General features: G+C 42.5%; 1 protein-coding gene across 4 annotated transcripts in view; it reads right to left on the bottom strand.

The window, feature by feature from the left end:
• PLCB4 (phospholipase C beta 4) overlaps positions 1-26,059 on the bottom strand; it is a 1,535,154-nt gene that overhangs the window by 471,403 nt on the left and 1,037,692 nt on the right. For all 4 annotated transcript variants that reach the window (XM_069608295.1, XM_069608297.1, XM_069608296.1 and 1 more), the window contains exon 17: positions 1,938-2,022. In XM_069608295.1, the coding sequence (XP_069464396.1) occupies positions 1,938-2,022 (85 nt within the window). The remainder of the gene's footprint in view (positions 1-1,937; positions 2,023-26,059) is intronic.

Here is a 26,059-nt window from a genome sequence, read left to right as displayed (position 1 = left end):
TCCCAGTACTGTGTGTTGAGGCAGAAAAGCTTCTGCACTGTTCTTCTCAGAAAAGGTAATTGTGTTATGGAGAGTTCTGCTGTTTAGTCTTTTTTCCATATTTGCCAGTGGTTTGTTTATTTTACACCCATCGTATCAAATGAGACTGGCTACGAATACAGCATGGAAGCCAAAACCAACATCTCCCGCAAGAAAGGCATGATGTGGTGCTTAGTAATACTATCCCAGTAGCCACTAAATAATCAAGATAGTGGTGTGGTAAACCTGACAATATAGGCAACATGTGTCACTGGCTGTGATTAAAAAGTGGGGACTTGTGCAATGGTTCTGTCCCCTAACGTGTTTGCCAGGATCCGGTTGGCCATGCACACAGGCAGGGGAACTGGTGAGCAGAGCAGCAGGGTTTGCCACCCAGGCAGTCCTGCCCTCATTGTTCAGCTGCCCTGTAAAGCCAATTGATGTCTCATTTCCCGCACGGGAAGAGCAGTAACTTCTCCCACCAATCACAGCGCCCATGCCATCTACATTGGGAACATTAAGGCGGACTGATGCTTCGTTGATTAAATACATCAATTACGGTGTTTTGAAATTTAGCTGCCAATTTCAGCTTCACTTTACATATATTCTTGCATACGTCGTGTTTTCCTTTTAACCCCACTCTTTCGGAGGAGTGTACTAAATAAAATATGCAGTGATATTAAAAGAAATGCCTGGGGCGGCTAGAGAGTCTTGCTGAAAGGTGATGGCTACTTTCTTCCTTTTACTCCATGTACACAGAGGCTAGGCTTGTACACAACAAACACGAGCCATCTACATTCCTCTCCTGGAAGCGCGTTCGGGAGATGCTGTTTGACTTCCTCCCTGAAGCTGTTAATGCTATGAACGTAGAGTGTCAAATCTACAATTCTTCTAATGTTAGTGTTTAGTGCCCGTGTATTGAAGTATTATATATAGTTTAACAAACAATGGCTTACACTAGTCGTTTGGGGGTAGGGAATGGAAATGTTTTGTAACATGTTTAGTTTCAGTCACTAGGTGGCAGTAAAGAACAGACCATTTTCTGTCAACATTGAATTCAATACAGAACTCTCAGTGTTAATTTTATGTGGGTTGTACAGAGCAATGGGCAAGTGTTCCTCCGCAAAACATTGCCAGGCCAGTGTTCGCTTGTCTTGTCGTTAACATTGGCTGTGGTTTGGTGTGCATTTGTAGGTCAACTTAAGCAAGGGCATGTGCACTGCACCTAACCTAGTTGTCGGACTACTGCCCATGGCCAGAAGGGAAATTATGGAACAACTCTCCCCATCCCCAGGAACAATAACATACTCCATTTGCTCAAATAAATCTCATTATCGTCCTAATGTGCCCAGTTCTTCTGTCAAAATCTAATTTCAAGGAATTAGAACAGACCTTTTGCCTACACCTACGCAGTATAATATTTAATGTATGAATTAAAGAAAAATCAAACTGTCACTAACGCTGCGATTGCCCCAGCCCTGTGCTGTGTGTGTAGTGGCGAGGTGGATCGAGCGAAGCTGGGCGGTTCTGTGAGTCATCAAACATTTACTCTCACTTGAATGGAACTATTTCTATAACCTCTGCAGTGACTGGGTAGCCTCTAATATCCCAACTCACAGTTCAGAATTGAGTGTGCATACACCATTCCAGATTAGACAGGGTATTTCTTTGCTAAGATTGGCCCTCGCTGAAAATGGCGCTTGCCTCGGGAAAACAGACACTTGGTGTGCGGGCACTACCCAATATGCTCAGTCCCCTCGGTGAGTGGCTGGGAGCTGGCCAACAATGCTGCGCCATTTTCCTGTGCTGCCCTCTGTGCTCTAAGGGATACAGTGAATGCTGCTGACAGGTTCCTGGCAAGAGCATGAAATACCTTTCAATAGGAGAGAGAGGAAGAGTAGCTTTCTCATAATACATACTGGGTATCCTTCCAGGGGCTGCTTCAGGAGGAGATCTCCGAATATTTCTTCGCAGTACTTGGACATCTTATACTGTTGATATTTGCTGGAAAGAAATATTTCAACATGTCAACAGTGATTGAGACGTCATACAGGATTAAAGCTGGGCTCTGCAACCTTCTTCTCTCCAGATGTTTTGCACTATGACTTCCATGATACCTCACTATTGACTATGCTGGCTAGGGCGGATGGGAGTTGTAGTCCAAAACATCTGGAGGGTCAAAGGGTAGACCCCTGGATTAAAGCAATGCAGTAGCTTTAAGACAAATATTTACTTCTTTAATTAATAATATTATGACAGTTTTATATAGAGCGTTTGGATATCTTCTCCTTCTAAGCACTGAAATAAGCTAAAGTTACTTACCATAGTGACTACTGCACTCCTAGTTCAGCGTTCTGCAACCTGCTACCCTCTGGATGCATTAAACTACCAATCCCATAACCCCTCACCATTGAGTATGCTGTCTAGGGCTGATGGGAGTTGAAGTTTAAAACATCTGGTGAACCAAAGGTTGGAGATACCATTGAGTATGCTGTCTAGGGCTGATGGGAGTTGAAGTTTAAAACATCTGGTGAACCAAAGGTTGGAGATACATGTTCAAGTCCATTACATCCTCTCCTCCATAGTTGGCAATATTCCATCCTATGGGTGTGGGGCAGGAGTATGAGGCATAGCAGCATAAGATTCATGAAAACACATTGTGCTCTGGTGCCTATGCGGAAACGTTAGCATCCACTTACACATGCTCCTAGCTTCAAAAGCAAAAACTTTATTTGCAAGATATTGATTAGAATTCTTACAAAGGCGATAAGGGTCTGGATATATATAAGAAAGGGGACTATGGTAGGAATAGGATAGTCAATAAAATGACTTCTTTTTACTGCTACGTCCTATCCTCTTTCTTCCATACTTATAGGAGATCACAAAACACACTCTAACTGGGAGTATAAAGTTCCCAATGCTAGGAATAACCTCTCACTTATGCTCTTTTGAACTGTTGCCGATAACTGGCCATATGTAGCATCTCCCCTGGAACGAAAATCCATGGAGAAATGCTTGCAGAATCAATGGGGCATAGTTCACATATTTGCCGTACAGATGGCAACTGGAGGAACATGTCTCTGAAACTACACAGAAGACCCTTCAGCCCTTTCCAAGTTACTATTTTGCCCTTTTTGAGATATTGCTCTTTTTCAAAGAATAGCATTTAATGACACAAGCTACAATCTAGCAGGAGATTTTTTCTTTGCGTCACAAATAAGTGGACGGAGGACCTGAACTGCTTTGTACGCCAGAGGTAGACTTGATATTCCTGTATAAAAAAATACATCTCTGTTCTTAAAGACGGATTAGAAAAAAAGACCGGAAGATTGATCTCTTGATTGAGCTGGAAATCTGAAAATACTCTAGGCATGGAACTAGGATGTGTGCAAAGTACCACATCGTGTTAATGAAAAATGAAGAAGATTCAGCGTGTCAAAGGTGAAGTTGGTAAAAAGGCTGTCTTCTTTGACACATATTTAATATCTGTTGATTCCATGGGCTGAAAGGTTTTCGGAACTAGAAAGCATAGCACTACATTACCGTACTAACAGGCTGAGATTTCCTGACTCCAAGGAAAAGTTTGTTTAGCCCATTAAAGAGTCTCTTGACCAAAGGGTTAGCCAGTGAGGATGCTGCTGATTCTGTACTAAGATTTACACTCAAGGATGAAGGTTATGTCTTTCAAGAGACACATTTAATGCCTAATGTGCCATAAGTTGCGAGACAGCAAAATAATTTGTCCAGTGAGCGCTCCAAAGGATTATTGTCTCTCTCCAGGTATTACTACTCTTTTGTGGTCATCCACCACACCCATGTGGTTGTATAACTTGGTGTTCAGGTACCAGGATGCTAAGGTCATGGATGAAGGAGCGGGGTGAAGCATCAACAACCTTTGCTGCATGCACAGAAGGCCCTGTTTGACCACTGCCAGTTTTTACAGTGGATAAGCTTACATCTCAAAAAGGTCAAGGAACCATAGTACTACTGCTTTCTGTGTGGTGTAATCAAAAGCTCCAAACAAACAGAGCTGAAGGGCCCACTGGGAAAAGGACATGCCAATATTCTGAAACCTGCCTGCTGAAAAGAGGCCTATTTAGGTGCAGATTGGAAAAGCACATCACTTTGCTGGCTGAGACATAAATGGAACATTTTTCACTGAAACTGTCACCCATCAAAAGGTGGTGCACTGTGACAATTTAGACCCACTTTTTGGCATAAAAATGAACAGCATATAATTAAAAGCGTATTACATTAATTACTGGAAGAAATAGCCCTGTACTTTCAGCTGTCATCTTTAAAAAGAAAAACAATACTGTGTGAAAAGAAAGAAGAAATCCATTGATGTAAAAGCAAAGTTAACCATGATCAGTAAAACACACAGGGCCTTATCACGAGTTGGGCGGTAGCCTTTAAATGTGGTGGTAACGCTATTACCAGCGCATTTAAGGGTCTGCCCAAACATGAGTCTGGCAGCATTTACGCCCAGCTCTAAGCTGGGAGTAAATGCGCTGGAAAAATGCTTATTTTGATGCAATCACTGTGCAGTAATACCGCCAGTGGTAATTGTGCTGAAACTTCCGCATTGGCTCCAATGAACCCAATGGGGAATGAGGAATAACATTTACTGTCCAACCCATGATACGGCGGTAATACCACCACATGGGTGGGCGGTAGCACAAATACATTTGGGTGGTATCCCAGTCGGGATACCGCCCAACTCATGATGAGGATCACAATATGTCAAAGAATAAAGGCTGATGTTAGAAAATGCAATCTGTGAGTTCCCTTCAGCCAAGGACAAATGATGGGTTTCTGGGCAAAATTCTGAAATGGCTTCCCCCACTGAAAGCCTCGTTTGTGCATCTCAATGGCAATAAATGTTGCCTGGCCGAAAGGTGTTTAAGACCAAGTGTCACCAGACCTGGAGTCTCTAAAAATTCATTTCTGTACAGGTCTAGCTGGTGCATGACCGGAATGTAGGGCGAGGTGTGAAAAAAGGGGCTGCAATCAATGAGGAACTCTAAAGAAAATATAAGGAAATATAAGCTTTTCAGATCAAAAGGTGGTCCCTTCCGATAAGAAAACAGGATGCTATATGTCTGTGGTGCAGGAACTCTGTGCATCACATGCTTTCCCCATTTAAGATCTGCAGCCTACACTTCAAACAACAAAGAGACAAAAAAAACACTGTCCCAGAGATGGAAATAGCAATGACGACAGGAGGGCTCCAATTTGCATACCCTAAAAGTTTGCTATTGTATTTAAAAGAACTATTATCAATTAGGCATTTTTCTCAGCAACCATAAGTCATACTTTCTCTTCTTTTTAGGTAATTTCCAGGCAATTTTATTAAAGTAAAATACATCCACCTGCGACTTACGGAATTGTAATGGCAAGCTAAAAGGTGTTCCTGTCTGCTATGAACATGTGCCGGATATAGGAGTTGGCGAACTGGTAGAGTGTAAAATTAGAAATGTTGAGAGTAAACTGCATGTTCATAATTATTATGCTTTTTGTGTAAAAATTGTAGAAAATTGCCAAATGGCCGTGCAAAATGGTGCAGACCTGACTGTCATTTTATTTCATTCCCCATGATTAGATGAATCAGAAAATATATATATTATGGAAGTTACTAGTAAACTCAGAAATTTTGGCACATAACTAATTTTTCAAAAAAAGTTGACATGGGATCAAAAGGGGATTTCAAATGGAAGTTGCCATATGTTTTCTCCAGACTCCTAAACCAATCCTTAGGGAGGGGCTGGATTTGGGAGGAGAGCAAAGGGTAACTGTCCGATCCCATTTGGGAGAACTCTTGCAGGGTACTGTCCAAGATTGTAATCTTGATGGTGTTATCACTAGTATATAAAGTGCATGCACTACGAGGAAGGGGAGAGTTGGTGGAATTTACAATCTGACAGCCACAAGAAAACACCAAAAGGAGATTTTTGCTGAGAGTGCATCTGGGTGGAGCTTTCCATTGCTGGGAAGGCCTAAAAGCTGACTGGGTCCTATGGTGGAGAGCCGGCTTTCCTGAACTTTAAACAGAGGTTTAAAATGTGAGTACACTTGAACCCTTTGCAACCCAGAGGAGGGGGAATCTACTGGCCCTAAATCCTTTTCCCTTATAGCGGACGGGGCCAGGGGTGGTATTGGCCAAACGGTGTAGCTCCTTAGCCTATTTTAACTAACAATAATAATTTAATTAATTTCCCTTGGCGGAACATCACAGAGTGGTTTTTGTCAACATAAAAAATTAACAAAGCTAATTTCCAGTGTGCGCTGAAAACTATAGACTGTAATGTACTTGGGTAATCCTATTTTGCCTGTTAACCCCGACTTATTTTAGGAAGAGGGGTGTCTTTGTCTTTGTCCTGAAACAAAAAAAAAATCTCTAAAGTGCCACCTTACCCAACAAAGGCCTTTAAGCGGAGGGGGCCCTGTAATCCAAAATGTGCAAATCATCCCATGTTTTACCATCCAGCTTCCGCAACACAGGTCTTTACATGGAGGGGGGGGGTCTGAAATTCAAAATTCTCAAATCATCCCAATTTGTACCATCCAGCTTCCCCAACACAGGCCTTTAAGTGGAGAGGGGTCTGAAATCCTGTGTTATTTACTGCTAGCCTTTTAAGCATGCAGAGAAACTAAAATTGTACAGCATTGCATTTGTTTTGAAATTTGTATAAAGCAAAATATTGTGATTTGAGTTTTCCCAACCAAGTTGTGTGAGTTATTTATGTAGAGAGAAGGTTATTGTGGTGTGCCATGGATAAAGTGCTTTGTGACATTTTAGTGCAATTTTCTATGACCTATCATCCAAATAAATACAAATACATTTCCTGTCTACTGGCCTGATTCTTGACTCATTGGTACCTCCGGGGCAGGGATCAAATCAGTATGATATGCATCCGAGATAGGGCTGATTAAAAATCTGACATTAAACCGTCTATTGTGTGACTCCTAGATTGGGAAAGGAATGAACTACCTGTGTTGAAGGTGGCCTGTCAATAAATTGTTACAAATTGGGGACTCGTGGCTGAGATTTGGCTAGCTATTTTTGATTCATGACAAGTGCATTGTGATAGACTATTCATATTAATGTAGTTACATTAAGGTGGAGGGAAAGTCATCTTTTTTTCTTAAAGTTTTGTGAGGACTTGAACCCTGAATTCCAGGTTGGTGTATAAGTGGTAAATTAAGATTGAGAAAACTTGATTTTGATTTGGTATTGTGAGTGGAAATTAATCAGCAACAGGGCGATTTTTGCCCCTGTGTAAAGGAAATTCTACAAAAATTGCAAAAAGCTAATTTGTAAAAATGAATACAATTGAATTAGACGATGCCAGGAGACACTTACTTACTAAGCTGTCCATTTGTGGTGAGTGGACAGAGGCGGATGACCGGAGCTGGCACGCTAAAATGATGCAAGATGTGACATCAGAAGTAATTGACATTTGGTGTGAAGGTGGGATATGCCACAAAGCATTAGAGGTATTTTATATGACCCGAAATGCTCAAGAAGAACTGAGTCAAGTGGCCCACCTTATAGCTTATCTATACTTCCCTCAGTCAGTGGAAGAGCGAGTGCAGAAGAGTGAGACTTGTGCACGGAGTCAGACTGAGATTCTAAACAAGGTGCAGAAAGAACTCAAACAGATCAAGCACAGCAGAGCCGTATTCTTGAGATAAAAGTAGAAAGCCTCATGGAACAACTCAAAGATCAGTTAAAAACCCAGCAGCAAGAGAATTCAGAGCATGAAACACAGTTTTCTGCACTGCAAAATTCACATAAAGAGTGTAAGGAAAATTTGAGCACACTGCAGCATAAGGTAAATGATCAGAATATTTATAATAGAGGGCTTTTAGACTTGAACCCTGAATTCCAGGGCAGCGTATAAGTGGTAAATTAAGATTGCGTAAGAACTGATTTCGATTTGGCATTGTGAGTAGAAATTAATTGAGGAACAGGGTGATTTTTTTCCCCTGCGTAAAGGACATTCTACACAAATTGCTAAAGCCCATTTGTAAAAATGAATACAATTGAATTAGATCATGCCAAGAGATACTTCATTACTAAGCTGTTCATTTGTGATGGGTGGACAGAGGCAGATGAAGGGAGCTGGCAAGCTAAAATGATGCAAGATGTGTCATCAGAAGGAATTGAAGTTTGGTGTGAAGGTGTGATGTGCCACAAAGCATTAGAGGCATTTTATAAGACCCGAAATTCTCTAGAAGAACTGAGTCAAGTGGCTCACCTCACAGCTTATCTATACTTCCATTTGCAGTCAGTGGTAGAGCGAGTGCAGAAGAGTGAGCCTTGTACACTACTGGGATTCTAAATGAGGTGTATAAAGAACTGAATCAATTAGAAGATCAAGCACAGCCGAGCCATATTCAGGAGATAAAAGTAGAAAGCCTCATGGAACAAGTCAAAGATCAGTTAAAAACTCAGCAGCAAGAGAGTGCAGAGTGTGAAACAGTTTTCTGCACTGCAAAATGCACATAAAGAGTCTATAGAAAATTTGAGCACACTGCAACATAAGGTAAATTATCAGAATATTTATAATAGAGGGCTGTTAGATGAACTTATGACCTTTCAATTACAAATAAAGAAGCTGAACAAGGAGTTGAACAATGAAAACAGTCAGTTTATTATGGAAGGGGTTGATTCCCAAAATGACTTTGATCAGATATATCAGAAGGTACATACATTAAAACATTAAAACAACTGAAAATTCAACTGGTGAAGGATACATACCTCTGGAACCAGAAGATTAGTGTCCTTGCACAGGTGGTGCACCAGTTGAAAATGGATACAGAAAAGAGTCAGTCAGGTTCTCAGGAACTGACTGGAAATAGTCAAGAACATGTAGAACTCATGGAGTGTATGAGGCGAGCGAAAGCTGACCTGTTACAGGCAGTGCAGTGTAGGAAGAGATTGGTAATTTGAAAGCCAACCACTTTGAATATGCACACACACTGCAGGCCGCACAAAAAGAAAATGAGTCAAGTAACAATTAAATCAGGTAATTGAAAGATCGATTAATGGCCCAGAGTAACATGCTCGAGACCAATCAGGCCCTGGTCCCAGAGTTAAAAAGCCAGCTCTCTGAACACCATAAGGAAATAAGGACAGAGAGAAGCAGGTTTGAGAGTTTGGCAAATAAAATGGAAAATTGCAAGCAGGAATTGAGGCACCCTTACCAATCAGGATATGCAAAAGGGCCCTCTGATCAAGGGGTGATGCCCTCACCACCAAAAACCTCATGCCAGTTAACCAATACATCGTATGGGCTGACAGCGACTGACCTCTGCTTTCCACCTGCTGAGCTGAAGGAAACATGAGACAACTAGCCTAACCCAGGCCTAGCTAAACTGATCCAGAAAGCCAGTCCTTATCTGAGATTGAGGAGTACTCATCTCTATCACACAGAAGGGAAGGTGGTTGGACCATTAGGTCATGGGAAGTTAAGAATAATCCAGTGAGTACTTCAGGCTATGAACACTTCCTTGATAAGAAAATGAAGGAGTTGGACTCAAAGAAATAAATGAGATTGCAGAGAGACCACCTAGCTTGCTTTGCTGGAGAAGAACATTGAAAGCTTCAGCCCAAGAGGGGCATCTTAAAGACCTCCTTGCATTCAGGGCAAGGAGTGAATTTCCCCAGACTGTCTGGAAGGGGAAGACTACACAGTTGAGTCAGTCTGAGGAAGAGACAGAGTATTATCCTGAGGGAAAAGGTAATTACAGGGGAAATGGCCTGTAGAATTCATGGCAGCATAGGCAAGAGGAGTCCAGACCCCATGGTTCTGGGAGGTATTGTCAGTCTCATAGAGATAGGCAGCACCTAGAAAATTGGGAATGGAGTGCCAATAGTAGCTCTGAGTTGAAAGGTGAATGGACTCAGGTTCAGAGAAAAAGGAAGACAGGGAAATAAAGAAAGGGTTTGTCAAAGACCGAATTAGACAGATCAAGGCCATCAAGAGCTTCATGACCTCATACTTTAAAAAAGCAAAGGTTTTGATGTGGGAACATCTAGAATTATATGAACAAACGATATTCTCATTTGCAATAAAACATTAGGTAAATTGTATGGCGTTAGTGAAATGGACATTCGCTCACGAGTACTTTTCGGGACTGCAGGACCAGAATCATTATAAATGATAAACCTATAAGGTGGCCATTTTGAAAATAAATTCTACACATAGGAACCCACAAGAGGCCCGTAAGGCTGCATATAATTTGTAGTGTGGGGAGACTCAGGTGCCTACAGAGTTTGTGCAAGATTTAAAGTGGGCATTTGCTCAGACGTCCCGGTGGGTGAACACAAATAGTAGGGAGTTCATAGCTACATATTTCTATGTGCTCCCCAAATACATAATGACTCAGTTGGTGTGTGATTTTCATGAGCACAGGACCTTGGACTGGGTGATTGAACAGTCCACCAGGATCTATGAGGTCCAGAAGCCCACTGAGAGTCAAAACACCCCCAAAACCCTCAAACCATCTAACAGCCCTGCTGCTGTAAAGGTGGCAGAGGTACAAATTACCCCAGATTGGATATGGAGATGGGGGCTAAATGTAACCCTCCTGCCAACAAGCAAAATGGAAGGAAGAAGGCACCCCCCAACCCGGCCCAATTCAATGGTAGTCAGGCAGGGACCCAGAACAATGATCCCTCAGACCTTGCCAGCTATGTAGCCCCAAGGTACAAGGATACCAAAACAATCCTGGGGTATGCATACACTCCCCCAGCACAAGGGGAGAACCAATCAGGTAAGTACTGCCCCAGGAAACTTCCTTCCAAACTTCCACCAGGAGAGAAGTATCACTCCACCTCCCAATATGAACTTTTTCCCCAGATATCCCCCAAACCAGAACTTCAAAAATATATCTCCTCTCTCTCCCTGGTTCCAGAACAATAGACCCCTGAACCAGGGAGAAGGGAGATTCAGGGTGGAAAATTATGGGGGAAATTTCCAGTACCCGAGCTACTCCAGGAGAAGGGTCAATTACCCTTTTTTTGGAGCAGCAGAGGTATGACCTCACTAACTCCCAGAAAAGGTCTTGCAGCTGGAGGGACAGCCCTACTTCTCAGCATTCCCCAAAACCCAGGCCTGATGCCGCAGGGGAGAAATGACAGGAGGACATGTCTGAAAAAACACATTTTTCTGAGGAGGGGGCCCAGATAGATGGGAGATGCCAAGCCCTAGAGAAAGCTTCCTTTCTCACCTAGACAGAACCCCTAAAAACCTCTCAGCCTGAAAGTGTCTCTTCTACACCCGAAATGTTAGAAAACAAAGAGCAAATGGTAAGAGGCCAAAGAAGAACCCACTTTGTGGAGGAGATCAGGTTCATCCCATTTGAAAGAGAAGAGTCCCAGGAGGATTGAGGTGAGCAGACCTTCTCTTGGCGGGATCCCTCCTAAAGAAAATTAGTCCCAAAAAACCCTGAGTGGGACAGAGTAAGTATGGAGACCGACCTAGAACAAGAAACTATTCAACCCCCAAAATTTGAGCCAGATAGAATATAAACTGAGGTGTCCTTCCCCCAAAGAGGTTCTGAAAACTGCCCTCAGGAAAGAGGGGACAGCAAAGAATCGGAGGAGAAAAAGGACTCCCTAATATGCCCATTGTTAGTTGTAACATTTTCTTCACAGAATCCCAATCTCCGACACCGACACTGTGTGATGATGGGCAGTTTTCTGAGCTCAATATTAAGAAAATGACCACTGGGCTGTTAAATAACTCACACTTTCTTTGCAGCTTGGGGGAGACAGAAGGGTGAGGTGCAGGGTCAGGGTGAATTCTCCAAAATGTCAATGTGAATGACATTTCCATTAAAGGGACTGCCTCACTGGAAATAAAAATTGGACAACAATGAGTTAAATATCCGATGATAGTCGTGACTCCAGAGGGCACACATGTTTACTGCGGAATTATCTCCTGAGGAGGTTATGACATATGATCGACTGTGTAAACACGTTCCTCTAGACCAAGACTAACTGGCCTATAAAATTGAAAGTTAGTACCAATTATGTAAACATGAATGGAACCTGTAATTTAATTGATCAACTTTCTGAGAACGTCAAATTCCATTTCAAGAATAACCAAGTCCCCAACATAACGGTAGGAGAACAAACTGGTGATGGGAACCATTCTCCATTCTTGCAAATCAATCTTCCTCCCAGTTTTAAGTGGCAATCCATACTGGAAGGGAACACCCTAAAAAGTTACACCAGTCCAAGATCCAAAGAAACCTTGAGTCCTGTGAAACCTGACAAGGAAGAACCCGCTCAAAGTCTGACAGACATTCAGAAAAAGGGCAAACAGTTGTTTATCCCCATTCAATTAAATAATTAGTGGGAGAAGCTGATGCTCACCAGATAATGCCTGAATAACGTAAGGAGCTTCATCAGTGAAGGATTATTCAGGAAGCTCCCAAAGGATCAGACCATTCCCACATTTAAATTGATTGACAAATGGGAAATAGTTCTGGAAACCCCAAATTCCAAGCATCTCCTGCATAGCAGGTGTATGCTAAAAATGTCAATTGGTGATAAAAGCATAGAACATAATTGTTGGGTCGTGAGAGATGTCCCATCCACCTTTCATTTAGGCAGTGACCTTCTCAATGGATTCACACTCAATAGGGACCAAATTAGTAATAAGGCCTGGTCACGACTCGGGGTAACCCCATGGACTTTGACAAAATGGAAAATGTCTCTACCCAAAGTTATACTTTTCGGTCAACACAATTGCTGCCCTATGCCATTGAAGTTCAAGTACAAGAAGAGGTTACCATCCCTGGAACCTACTGTCCAAGTCAACACCATCAAAAGAGGCCTTTCTACCCAACTGGAGGATCCCGCTGAAATTGCCAAGCTCAAGGTCTATCCAGGTTTCAAGCAGATGGTTGAGGGAAGGATCCATCTTGCTGATGCCAGTGAGACCGAGAAGCAAAGACAAAAACTGAAACAGGTCTTCCTGGATTTTCAAGATATCTTTTTAGTGAACTCATATGACTGTGGACGCACATCAATTCATTCAACTACCATACCCATGGACTCTGAGATGGCTCTGGTATTTGTCAAAGGATACCGGTTACCTCTCGGGTCCTTGGAGTCACTCGTCGAGATTATTAAAAACCCAGTACTGCGGACACTCAAATCAAACGGCCAATGGAGACTATGTGCAGACCAAAGAGAGTTGAAAAAATAGGTTGAAATGTCAATATGGCCACTTCCCTACATTGATCAAGGACCAGCACAGATCCAAGTGTCAAAGATGTACACCGCTATTGACCTGATGAACGGTTACTGGACCGTACCCGTGAGTAGAGAAGACCAGTATAAGCTTGCCTTTATCTTCAGGGGCAGAAGTACATGTGGACTTGAACCCCCTTTGGATACATTAACTCTGGCAATGAGTTCAACATTTTCCTACGTAAGGCCATGCCTGACTTGGGCAAAGGAGGAAACCTGGCCTATGTGGATGAGGTTCTGATCAAGAGTGCAATTGTGGAGGAACATATAGCAGAAGTCTGCTGTGTTCTAACCTAGTTACAGAAAGTTGGAGCAAATCTGTCCTTTCAGAAGGCACAGTGGTGTAAAACCTGAGTAAACTTCTTAGGGCACAAGATCACCACTGGGGTACTTAATCCCCAGGTGAACAAGGTGGAAGCCATATTAAAATTAAAAGACCTTACTACTCTGCGAGAATTAAGAATCCTTTTTGGACTCACTAATTATAGTCCGAAGTTCATTGAATACTATGCAGATGTCATTTGACCCTTGGTCCATTTATGAAATGTCAGAGTCAAGTGGGAGTGGGGTCCAGAACAAGCCACGGCAGTTAAACAACTGATAATAAGCCTTTCTCATGCTCTGTATTTAGCTTACCACGTAAAGAACAAAGAGTTCTTCTTGGAGACGGGCTTCTCAGATACTTGCCTAACACTGTTGTTGTATCAAAAACACGACAAGGTCAGCAATGTCATCTTGTGCACAAGAATTTATCCTCTGAAGGAAAAGTTCAATGACTGCGAGAAGGCACTCCTGGCAACAGTGTAGGTGTTGAAATATTACCGCTGATTCATCCAGGGAGAGCACATCATTGTTGAGACTCCTCACCAACCCTCACAATACCTACAAAGTGACAGAATCTAGGCAGGGAACGTTAGTAATTCCAGAATTACTTCATGGATTCTGTCCATGCAAGGCTTTCCAGTGGAGGTCAGATATGGTCAAAACAAAGAGTCTCCTAGCACAAGTTTTGGTGTACTTGCATGATTGTGCTCATGCAAACTGTCTTGATGATGAAAGTCTATTGACGAACAGCGTACTTAACTTCCCCTTACAAGTTCTATGAAGAAGACACATGTTAGGGGATCCCCACAGTTTATGTGGAAGGGTGCTCCTACCATGTTGATAACAGTGAAAAATAACTATTGGCTGACATTGGGAATGCCTGGGTGAATGATACCCTGGAACCCTCTACTGGTTACAAAATAGGACCCAGAAACAGTAAGGTTTATCATCAAGCCATCCACATTGCAGTGCACCACCAACTCAATTAACTGGTCATAATCACTGACTCTGATTATGTCAGGAATGGGCTTGTGGAGATCCTGATTAAGTTGAAGAATCAAGGCATGCTTTGTGCCAACAATAAACCCCTAAAGCATGCCAAACTGATCCAGTCAATTGATGATCTGGTGACCTCAACTGAGTTCAACATCTATTGGAAGAAAATAAGAGGTCATTCCAAAATAGAGGGGCCAGATAAGACTGGGAATGACCTGGCTGACCAGCTGGTTAAAACCACAGCCCTGCTGGGGAATTTAATAGAAACGGAATCCCTGCTGGGGGAAAACCAAGTTGTTGCTGTCACTAGGTTGCCAACACATGTGAATAACACTTGACTGCCCCGATTTGAAAACTGCACAGAAAGAGGACCCAATCTTTGGAAAATTCAATCAACCCATAGAAGACCCCATGAGTTATCCTCTAACAGAGTCAGATTATACTGGCAAAGAGGATTTCTGGGGGTTAATGACATTTTCCAAGATGTTTTCTGGATCCAAGATGGTTTGTTGGTAAGGAGAGCCTTATCGGGCTGTGACCAAGGGGTTGTACCTACCTAATTCTGAAGCCTGAAGTTCAACCATGCTCATGATGCGGCCACTGCCGGTCATAGGGGGTTTCACTCGACATTAGAAATCTTGTGCAAGATTGCCTACTGACTACACATGGGCCAGGACCTCGACACTCACTTACACACTGAGCTCCCCTACAATAAAGGCGAATGACACTGCCGTGGTCAGATTTGCAAGTAGATTTCATTGGCCAGTGATTCGCTCCTCAGGAGGAAACAAGTACATGTGACTGTGATATGCTTGTTCACAAAGTGGGTAGAATGTCTTCCAGCCCCAAATTGTAAGGCAGAGACAGCTGCTGCACTAACGATTAACCACATCTTCTCTTGTTTCGGCCTCCCGCAAGGGGAGACCGACGAAGCCATTTTACCAGTGAGGTTATGTTGAAGATGTTGGAGATTCTAGGAGTAAAAAGAAAACTCCACATTGCCTACCACCTGCCCTCAAGCAGGGGGTGGATAAATACAACAAATCAATTGTGAATATCTTAAATAAGTTGATGGCAGACTCTGGACCCAGTTGGGACATCTGATTACAGCTTGTCCCGATGGCTATTAGGTCTGCACTATCTTCTGCAATAAAGATGTCTCCATTTGAGCTCATGACCGGACGTACAATGGTGTTACCTCAGCATCTGTTCAACAGAACTCAGGAGCAGACACAGATCAGTGAGCCCATTATTCATGAGTACATTGAAAATTTAGGGAAGCACCTCCAGCATGCTTTTGCTTATTCTCAGCACAATTTAGCAAAGTCAGCGGTAGGAAAGAAGACCTATAATGATTTAAAGACCACCAAGAAAGAGTAAAAAGTAGGTCACCAGGATTACCTGTACACATTTCAAAGGAATCGGGCCAAGGAGTGGAAATGTCTTTCGTCTTGGTGTTGTGCCTTTGAAATTGTAGATAAAATATCACCTGTTGCGTACAAGATCTGCATCCCAAAAAGAGCACAGAAAGAAAATGGGTCCACATCAAGCAGTTGAAAATCTGTCATTCCAGACAAGCTTTATGACTGTTTGAAGAGCTTAAGGAAAGTCGAGCAGAGAAACCATCTGAGGAGTGAAAACCGTGGATGGAGAATTATAACAGGTGAGTAGTTTCATCAATATTCTTTAGAAATTGTAAAACAAATGTGCTGAATTGATGTTTTCAAATGTTTTCTCTAGTTGTATGTATTGTTTTCCTTTTTTTATTGGAAGTTTTGAAATGTCATATCTATTTCTATGTAATATGTTTCTCTCAAATGTAATGCCCATCCTCCGGGGAAATATGTTGTGCAAAAAGTACTGAACCTCTCTTTTTTCTATTCTATGTGTTAGATAATGAACTCCATTCACTTACAGTCTGGAGGTGAGAGGGGAGTCTGATGAGAGCCCCAGGGACCCTGTAAGGAAATTGAGCAGGATGACTCAAATAAAAAAAGCGACTTTGGATGAAAACCCCACTCTGCCCTGCTCTTCTTCACAAAATAATCATGGAAGAACAGGGGGGGGCATGTGGGGTGTAATCAAAGGCCCCAAACCCTACAGAACTCAAGGTTACACTGGGAAAAGTACATGCCAGTATTCACAAACCTGCATGCTGGAAAGAGGCCTATTTAGGCAGAGTATGTGCGTGTCGTTCTGCAGTTGAAACCCAGAGAAAGCCAAAACAAAAATGTAATCCAAGTGCAGATTAGAAATGTACATCACATTGCTGGCAGAGACATGAATGCAACATTTTTCACTGAAACTGTCACCCATCAAAATGTGGTGTACTGTGACAATTCAGACCCACTTTTCAGCTTAAAGATGAACCGCAGATAATGAAAAGTGTATTTCATTAATGACTGGCAGCCATGTACTTTCAGCTGTCAGCTTTACAAAGAAAAACAATGCTGTGTGAAAAGAAAGAAGAAATCCATTGATGTAAAAGCAAAGTGAACCCTTATCAGTAAAACACAAATTATGTCAAAGAATAAAGGCTGATGCTAGAAAATGTAATCTGTGAGTTCCCTTCAGCAAAGGACAAATGGTGGGTCTCTAGGCAAAATGTGCAAATGCCTTCCCCTACTGAAAGCCTGGTTTGTGTATCCCAACTGTTTACAATGGCACAATTGTGGCCTGCCTGAAAGGTGTTGAACACTAAGTGTCCCCCAGACTTGGAGTCTCTGAAACGAATCTCTGTGCAGGCCAAGTCTAGCTGGTGCATGATCGGAATGTAGGGGAGGTGTGAAAGCAGGGGAAGCACTCAAGGAGGAAATCTAAAAATACAGGAAAATAGAAGCTTTTCAGATCAAAAGGTGGTCCCCTTCAGATGAGAAAACATGATGCCAGATGTCTGTGGTGGGGGAACTCTGTGTAGCAAATGCATCCACCATTTACAATTTGTAGACTACACTTCAAACAACAAAGAGACTAATATAAAAACTGACCCAGAGAGACAAATGGTGCTGTAGACAGGAGAGCTCCAATTTGCATAACCAAAAGATTTGCTATTCATTTAAAAGGACTATCATCATTTAGGCATTTTTCTCAGCAACCATAAGTCATACTTTCTCTTCTTTTCAGGTAATTTCAAGGCGATTTTGTTAAAGTAAAATTCATCCACCTGTGACTTAGGGAATTGTAACGGTGAGCTAGAAGATGTTCCTGGCTGCTATGAACATGTCCCAGATTTATGGGTTGTGAACTGGTGGAGGGTAAAATTAGAAATGTGGAGAGTAAATTACATGTTCATAATTATTATGGTTTTTGTGTAAAAACAGCGGAAAAGTGCAGACTTGGTTGTCATTTTATTTCATTCCTCATGATTAGCTGAATCAGAAAATATATATATTATGAAAGTTAATAGTGAATTCTGAGGTGTTGCCACATAACTAATTTTTGGCAAAAAGTTGTCTTGGGAACAAAAGGGGATTTCAAATGGAAGTTTCCATATGTCTGCTCCAGACTCCTAAACCACTCCTCACAGAGGGGCTAGATTTGGGAGGAGAGAGAAGGGTAACTGTCCAATCCTATTTGCGAGACCTCTTGCAGGGTACTGCCAAAGATTGTAAACTTGATGGTGTCATTACTAGTATATAAAGTGGATGTACTATGAGGAAAGGGCAAGCTGCTTAAATGTACCGTCTGCCAACCACAAGGAAACACAAAAAGGAGATTGTTGCAGAGAGTGCATCTGGGTGGAGCTGTCCATTGCTGTAAAGTCCTAAATGCTGACTGCGTCCTATGGTGGAGAGCTTGGGACCATCCTTGAGAGTGGAGTGACCGGACCCCTGCCCTGTCCTTCGAGAGGGTCCTGAGATGCAGTTGTTTTCCTGAATTTTAAACAGAGGTTTTCAATGTAAGCAGACTTAAATCCTTTGCAACCCAAAGGTAGGGGAATCTGCTGGCAAAACGATGTAGATCGTTAGCCTATTTTAACTAAAAAAATGAATTTAATTAATTCCACTTGGCAGAACACCACAGGGTGATTTTTGTTAAAATTCAAAAAACTGAAAACTATAGATTGTAATGTAATTCGCTAATCCTATTTTGCCTGTTGATCCCAACTTCTTTTAGGAAGCAGGGTGTCTTTGTACTTAAACCTAAAAAAAAAACTAAACTGCCTGCTTCCTCAACAAAGGCCTTTAAGTGGAGGGGGGTCTCAAATCCAAAATACTTAATCATCTAAATTTTTACCATCCAACTTCCCCAGCACAGGCCATTAAGCGGAGGGGATCTGAAATCCAAAATTCTCAAATCATCCCAATGTTTACCATCCAGCTTCCCCAACAAAGGCCTTCAAGTGAAGTGGGGTCTGAAATCCCAAATTCTTAAACTATCCCAATTTTTGTGACCGACTTCCCCAACGCAGACCAACGTAGGGGGGAGGGTCTAAAACACACTGCAGACCAACGTAGGGGGGAGGGTCTAAAACACACTGCTAAATCACCCTGTGTTTATTTACTGCTGGCCTTTTAAGCGTACAGGAAAACTAAAACTGTACAGAATTGCAAATGTAAAGTGATGTTATTCATTTGTTGTGACATTTGTATGAAGTAAAATATTGTGATTTGAATTTTCTCAATCAAGTTGGTTGAGTTATTTATGTAGAGAGATGTTTATTGTGTTGTGCTACGGATAAATTGGTGTGTGACATTTTAGTGCAATTTTCTATTACCTATCCTCTAAATGAATACAAATATATTTCCTGTACACCAGCCTGGTTATTGACTCATTGGTAGCTCATGGGGAGGGATCAAAGCGGTATGAGAGTGATCCGAGATATATAATATGTATCAGGAATACGGTTGAACAAAGAAATTACATTAAACCGTTTATTGCTAACACCTAGATTGGGGAGGGAAGGAACACCCTGTGTTGAGGGTGGCCTTTCAATAAACCATTACATTACAATGGAACCATCAAGATCAAGCTGCAGTTTGTTGAACATCTCAGAAACCTGACCTCCTTCAAAATTAGGGTTAGAGATGTGGAGGCATTCAACAGTTGCCTATAAGAAGAATGCATCTCACAAAGAGTCTGCTCACTGACCCTTCCATGAGGCATAGAGAGGAATATTTTTGTATACCTTGGTGCATAGTGATCCCCCATCTGATGATCCTTGAAGGGACATCCAGAGGTGTAATCTTTAAAGCTATTATGCTTCTTTCGGTTTAAGGGAGGGTTGAAAAAAGGCAGTTTGCCTGGAGTCATTGCTGGGAACTACTGAGTTCTCTGCAAGCATGAAAAGCATCACGAGGAGGGAGGGGAAGGGTGTGGATTGCAGACAGCCTCGTCTGATGGGTGCAGCTTGACAAGGTGAGTGAGTGGCAGTCGGACGGGGATGTTGGAGAAGCCGACCCACATCTTAAAGGTGTGGCCCAGCGAAGATTCAGTAAGGTAGGTGGAGCCATCCACCCCCACCTTAAACCGGTAAGATGCTTGGGTTGTGCAGGGGATTCACTGTGTCCGAGTCACATCAGTGCGGTGCATTCCAGGTGAGACTTAATGGTGCAGGCCTGTCAACGTGGTCCTCTCATGATGAGAAGGAGCTCTGTGCCGAGAACCCTGCCAGCAGCATGGCTGTCAGGGCTGCACCCTTCTTCTGTATTTCCACAGAGGAAAAAGAGAAAGTACAGGCTTTCATTCTGGAAGTGTCATTAACAGCAGTCTATATACATATGAAATCAAAATGTTCCTTTAAAGCACATAGATACAGTCTATTGAGATATGCCATATGCTTTGGGAGTAGACACATTTCTATTAAATATGAGACCATCATTTTACAGGAATGTATGACCTTGTGGATTTAAGGGTATGGCATAAAACAACACCCTTATTTTCTTTCACCAAGCTCTGCAAAATGAATGTTATACTAATCTATGACAGGTTTGAAAATAATTGGGTAGATGTGAAGTGCCTCCAACCATGACCCAAAATGTTGAAAAAGTCACCCTATGCAGACAGCTGTCACTTCTAGGGCAAAGCTTAGAGATCCTAGTTCGACTGCAGCATAACGGCAGCCCACAGGGTGGCATATGGAGAGGGGGTGGAGTCCTGCATATAGCTTTGTACGTAGGAATGAGCCACACAATCAACTTCTATTCATGGTGGCTATGAAGAAGCCAAACCTATCGAGAGCTGCAAGAGAAAAACAGAGGTGTACTGCTAAATTCTATATAATCTTCCACAACACCAAAAATAACTTTGACTGTGAAGCAGTGGGAAGTCATGAGCCAAGCATCAGTTCTTTTATCTGAGTAAAAGATACACAATTCTAAACCTATTTTAGAGAAAATGCAATTGATTGCATCAGAAACAAAAGAATTAGATTGGGGTAGTTGGGCTATTTCAAATATTTGGGCTCTGAAGCGCAACCTTGATAGTAGTTGTGGCACAGTACACTTGCAGAGTAGCTTGAGGGTGTAGCAGGCCTGTAGTAAGGGCAGGCTGTGATGAATTCAGGGAATTCATCCCTTCTCCTCAAAGGGGAGCCCCCGACTGTGAGGCTAGGGAGGTGAGCCCTCTCCGCAACACCATCCTATGGGTCAAGGCCAGTGGGAACTCAGCGGAAGCGATGGGAACAAGGTCTCCCATTCTTATGAGGAACTCCCTAAGCCAATTTCCCATGGTGGCATATATGGGATCATCCAATATGAAGAATTGTATAAAACCCAGAGACTTGATTAAGGATCATACATATTGGTACATACACAAAAGAGGAGCTGTCTGTTTAAAGAGAGATCTCCATTTAACTAGGATGAAGAAACCAGAAGAGGAGGACACACTAAGCTGTGGAAAAGCTGAGAGAAGCGTACGCCTGCATGGGAAGCCGCCAAACAGCGTAACACCTAAGAGAGGCTGAGCCAAAGCAAGACGGGGAGCATGGGACTTTCAGAAGTGCTCCAGATGTGAGAACAAGGCACTGGAGGGTCAGTCTCTAACCTGGCAGAGAAGCTAAGGAGATGGCAACTGACTGGTGGTGGCGTGACCACAAGAGCATTGTGGTGGGCAGTGCACCCATATAACAATGCCGAACCACTCGCCTGAGGAAACAGCAAGACAGCCGGATACATGCAGTGATACATGACTGCTGAGAGGAAGCTAACAGAGAGTGATTTAATTAATTAAATGATTTAAATGCATTTTTTTACTTTGTCCAAGAGTGATCCATCTTCATTATTTTCATGTGTAGATATGTTTTGAGTGTTTTAAGTACAACTCATTGAATACAGTTAAATATATGGTCCTTAGTGATCCATGCGTTGGTTATGCAGCAACAGGGGTGTTCCCCAGTGAATTTGTCTATGGTGACTACTAAGGACACACAATTTTACAACCACAGCAATTTGATATCACACCAGTGTCAGCTCTGTGCATATGTCTTAACTATAAAAGGGCTTATGTTTATTGGTGTCTAGGATGGCTTTCTTCATGGCTGCCATATGGTATGCTGCCCCTTTGATTCTTGAGTAAGAAGGGTCAGACCTTCCCCCAGGTCATAGAAGGATTCCTGGGAAAGGATTGCATCACTGACATAACAGTGCCAGACTCACGCCTACTGGAAAGTATGAATGAAGAAGGGTCACACCATTTTCCTTTCTATGAGGGTTTGCTACCCTTTTCATTTCACATCCATTTCCTGCAAGCAAGGAACTGTATGTTTCCATAAGGCAAAGGGCACTTCTTACAACAACAGAGATTTGACACCTTACAGTGGTTTTTTGGACCAATCCCCTGTGGAAATTTGTCTTTAAAAGGAGAGGGGTATACACTTGTTCTTTAATTCACTGTTGGACTTCCACAGGGAGAAGAAGAATTCATCTGGACCTCTGTGGGGAATACAGTCTAACGGAAAGTCCTCTAAGGTGAAGACAAAAGGCATCCAAGGCTTTGTCCCTTAACCATCCCCAGGAAAAAAGGTGGTTGGCTTCTGTTGGACAACGGCTTCACTGTGACTGCACTGGAACCAAGACCCTTTCACTGGAGGTGAAGGAACCCCTGTAGATGCCAGCCAAGCTCCCAAAGTGGCAGTGCAGAAGGGCTCACCTTGTCCTGGGGCCCCTGGATTTGGGACTCCGAGCAACCTAAAGGTCCAGGAGCAGATGGAATTCTGTTCCACCACCCCAAGCTGTCTTTGATTACTTTGGCCATGTTTGATGCCTTCTTGCGGACCCTCAGTGCAGCATTCAGCACTCCATGAACTTTGAGTTGCTTACATGCTTCTTCAAGCTGCCTCTATGCCATCTCACACAAGTGAAGATCACTGCTGCCTCAACTTGAGTGCCGGTTCACAGCATAAGAATCATCTGGCTTTCCATATCCTAACAGCATATTGACGATACAGAAACGTATCTCGACTTGATTTGATCGTCAACTCAGGCCGGTGGAAGCCATCGTATCACTCTTTGACTTAACCCAGCAGAACAATTAATTCGACCTGAGTCGAATGCTGACTAAATCTTGTTGGTACCCATTGAGTTACACTGTCTCAAGTGCTGACTCGATCCACACAGAGCCCTGTCTCAATGCCAACTCGCCGCTGGATCAACGCAACTCTCACCATTTTGACACCTGCTTGACTGCAGGAAAATGCATAAAATGATGGTTTGATGGTATCAGGCAACCACGAAAAATAAATAAGGTACTGTGAAGAGGCCTTGTCCCCTTGGTTCACATTTGGGACTTGTGATGAATCCTGCAGAGTCATCACCAAACCCTAGCCTAAAGTCTCCTCCCATGTGGCCAGGAGAAGACAGCCGCTACTGGATCCTGATCCTGGGGGTGGTAACACAGGGAAGGATCACATGGGAGGAGGCGGCTATCAAGGGGAAGTGGTGACTCCACCAGGAGGGACGTGGTATTCATTTTCTTCTGAGGATGAAAGTGAAATCATTCCCAGATACTTAATGGCATGCTATCAATGTACTAATCCCTCTAATATCAATGTTCAAAGAAAATGTTATAAAAAGTCAGTCAAACAGAACGAAGTTGGTGCCTTAAAGACTCAGGAATTAAAGATGAAAACCTTGAATTGTCATAATTCTGCCTAAATGTGAAATCCCCACTGGAATGTGGAATTACAAACTCCTTCCACAACCCCCTTTCTCTAATACTTTTAAAATGTGTCACAAAATCGCATTTAAAATTCCAATATTCGGATCATCATTACAAAGAAAGAAACTATCCACCCCACCTCAAAACCCTTGCTCCCTCCACAATCCATTTTATTTTCCAGTCTGAGTTAGAACTACACCCCACAGTAGCCCCTACAAGATACCGAAATCATATCCAGGTTTACCTAGGCCTTGGTTTCTTCACAACTATCGTTTCATTTTGATATCAAACACGTCATTGATACATTTCACCAATGCAAAGACAAGTGACGGATTTTCCCCCATGAGTAGCATGTTCCAGCACTCCTCTGCCGACAGTGACTCTACTCTCTTGATAAATCGTCCCATATAGCATGCTCTGTGGGCCGTCAAGCCTCTACAATAAGATTCATTGAGTCCTGTCACTAAAAAAACCTACAGGACATTGCTGATTTCTCTATTTGCTTTCGCGCCTCCAGCACTTCCTTGGTTAAGTAGAGGTTTAGGTGGATTGTCATTAACTGGTATCCATGTCTCCTACATGGACATTTCAGCATGCATTTCACAATAGATCTATGGGCTCTACATTCACCATTATAATCCAGCATTAGCCTATTTGAGTTCCTTTTGTCTTGGGTTGATATCCAGTCATCCTGATACAGTTTAGCTTTAACTGCTATCGGATTGGCAATTAGATCTTCTAGTGCTACATTCAGATTGGTTAAACATTTGGTACACTTCTTCCAATAGTCCAAAGTCCACTCCAGACCTTTACCTGGTAGAGATCCCAGAATTTTCAAAGGTGCAGACAATTTAGCAATGAGGGATTTTTGGGATAATGTTAGCGACTTCCAGAGGCAAATTGAGTAAAGCGACTTCAGACCCAATTCAAATCCAGCCAGAGCCAGCGGGAGTCCCCTTCGAAATCACACATTTTCCTTCCCAAAAATTCCCTCAAAAATGTTCAGGTTTGCCATGAGAGATTTAACCCAGACTCTCTCAGACTCAGCTCTGTATGACAGGATCAGGACCACTTTTATGTTGTAAAAGGTCAGAACAGGAATCATTAAGAATCTACCATATCTACCATGCAATACCATATCCTGGGGGCCACGTTTCTAGCTTTTATTCTCGGACCCATGCTCTGATGCACAAACCCCCTCAGGTATGTGATGGTTTCTATTCTCTCTAAACTTTCTGTTCAATTCTCCATTTGAATTTAAGTTTTCGGATCCCTCCGTCTGAGTTTAGAATGATCACTTTCAATTTGTTTATGTTAATTCACAGATCATTGCTCCTGATATAGTTTTGTAGGCACATAAGCCTCCTTTGCAAGCCTATAGGTGTTTTATCAATCAGAATCAGATCGTCAGCATATAGGACCCAAGGTATTGGGGTTCCATTCATTTTCGGGGGAAAGGCTCGGACTTGAGCCTGGTGTTCTGCTATATCCAACAAATGCAAAATAAACAGGGCTGGCGCTAAAGGGCAGCCCTGCTTAAGGACTCGGTAGTCTTGATTTCTTTGGACAATCCTCCCTGCATATTCAAGCGGACCTGTATAGATGCTCCAGAGTATAACTCCCTTATAGATTGCAACACATGAGCTGGACACCATCAACCCTACAGTTTTTCCACAATCTTTCCCTACTTATACCATCAAACGTCTGCTCAAAATCCACAAATGCTACATACATTTTTTTTTCATTTTTTTGCTTGCATTTTCAGGAGATTCAGTAGGAAGAGATTGAGGGAGGCTGCTACACCCAAGACAAAGCCCGCCTGGCAGGGGTCCAAGACTCCCGCTTGATTAGCCCATTTTGTTAGATGGTTCAATATGAAAGCAGCAAAGAGTTTTCCCAAGATATCCAGAAGGGCGATAGGGCGATAGTTTTTCAGATTCGTTCTATTGCCCTTCTTGAAAATCAGCACTATCAGAGCCTTTTTCCAGGATAAGGGAACCTTATTTTTCCTCATTATTTGTCAGAAAAGCTGGTAGGCAAATTATGCCCACTGCTCTGGATTATGCTTGAGTATGCTGTTATTTAATCAGTCCGGCACAGGGACTCTTGAGGTTCTCAGTTTCATATTCAGGAACATGATGTAGTTTTTATTAAAATACTAAGATCATGGTTCCAGATCTTGGGGGCCCCTCTCTGTCTCATTTGGAGACGTTGAGACAAAAAGAGTACAGAAATGATCTGCCCACTGTTCTTCTGTCACAGCAACTACCTGCAGAACTTGTTGAGGGGTTGGAGTTAGTAAGATCTCAAGTTCGATGTGATTCTTATTTTTTTACATAATGTTTTTAAAATAAG

Source organism: Ambystoma mexicanum, chromosome 4q, assembly GCF_040938575.1.
Source record: "Ambystoma mexicanum isolate Mex_15411 chromosome 4q, UKY_AmexF1_1, whole genome shotgun sequence".
NCBI classification, from domain to species: Eukaryota; Metazoa; Chordata; class Amphibia; order Caudata; family Ambystomatidae; genus Ambystoma; species Ambystoma mexicanum.
Note: the sequence above shows the minus strand (reverse complement) of the source record. Positions and strands in the feature narration are given on the sequence as shown.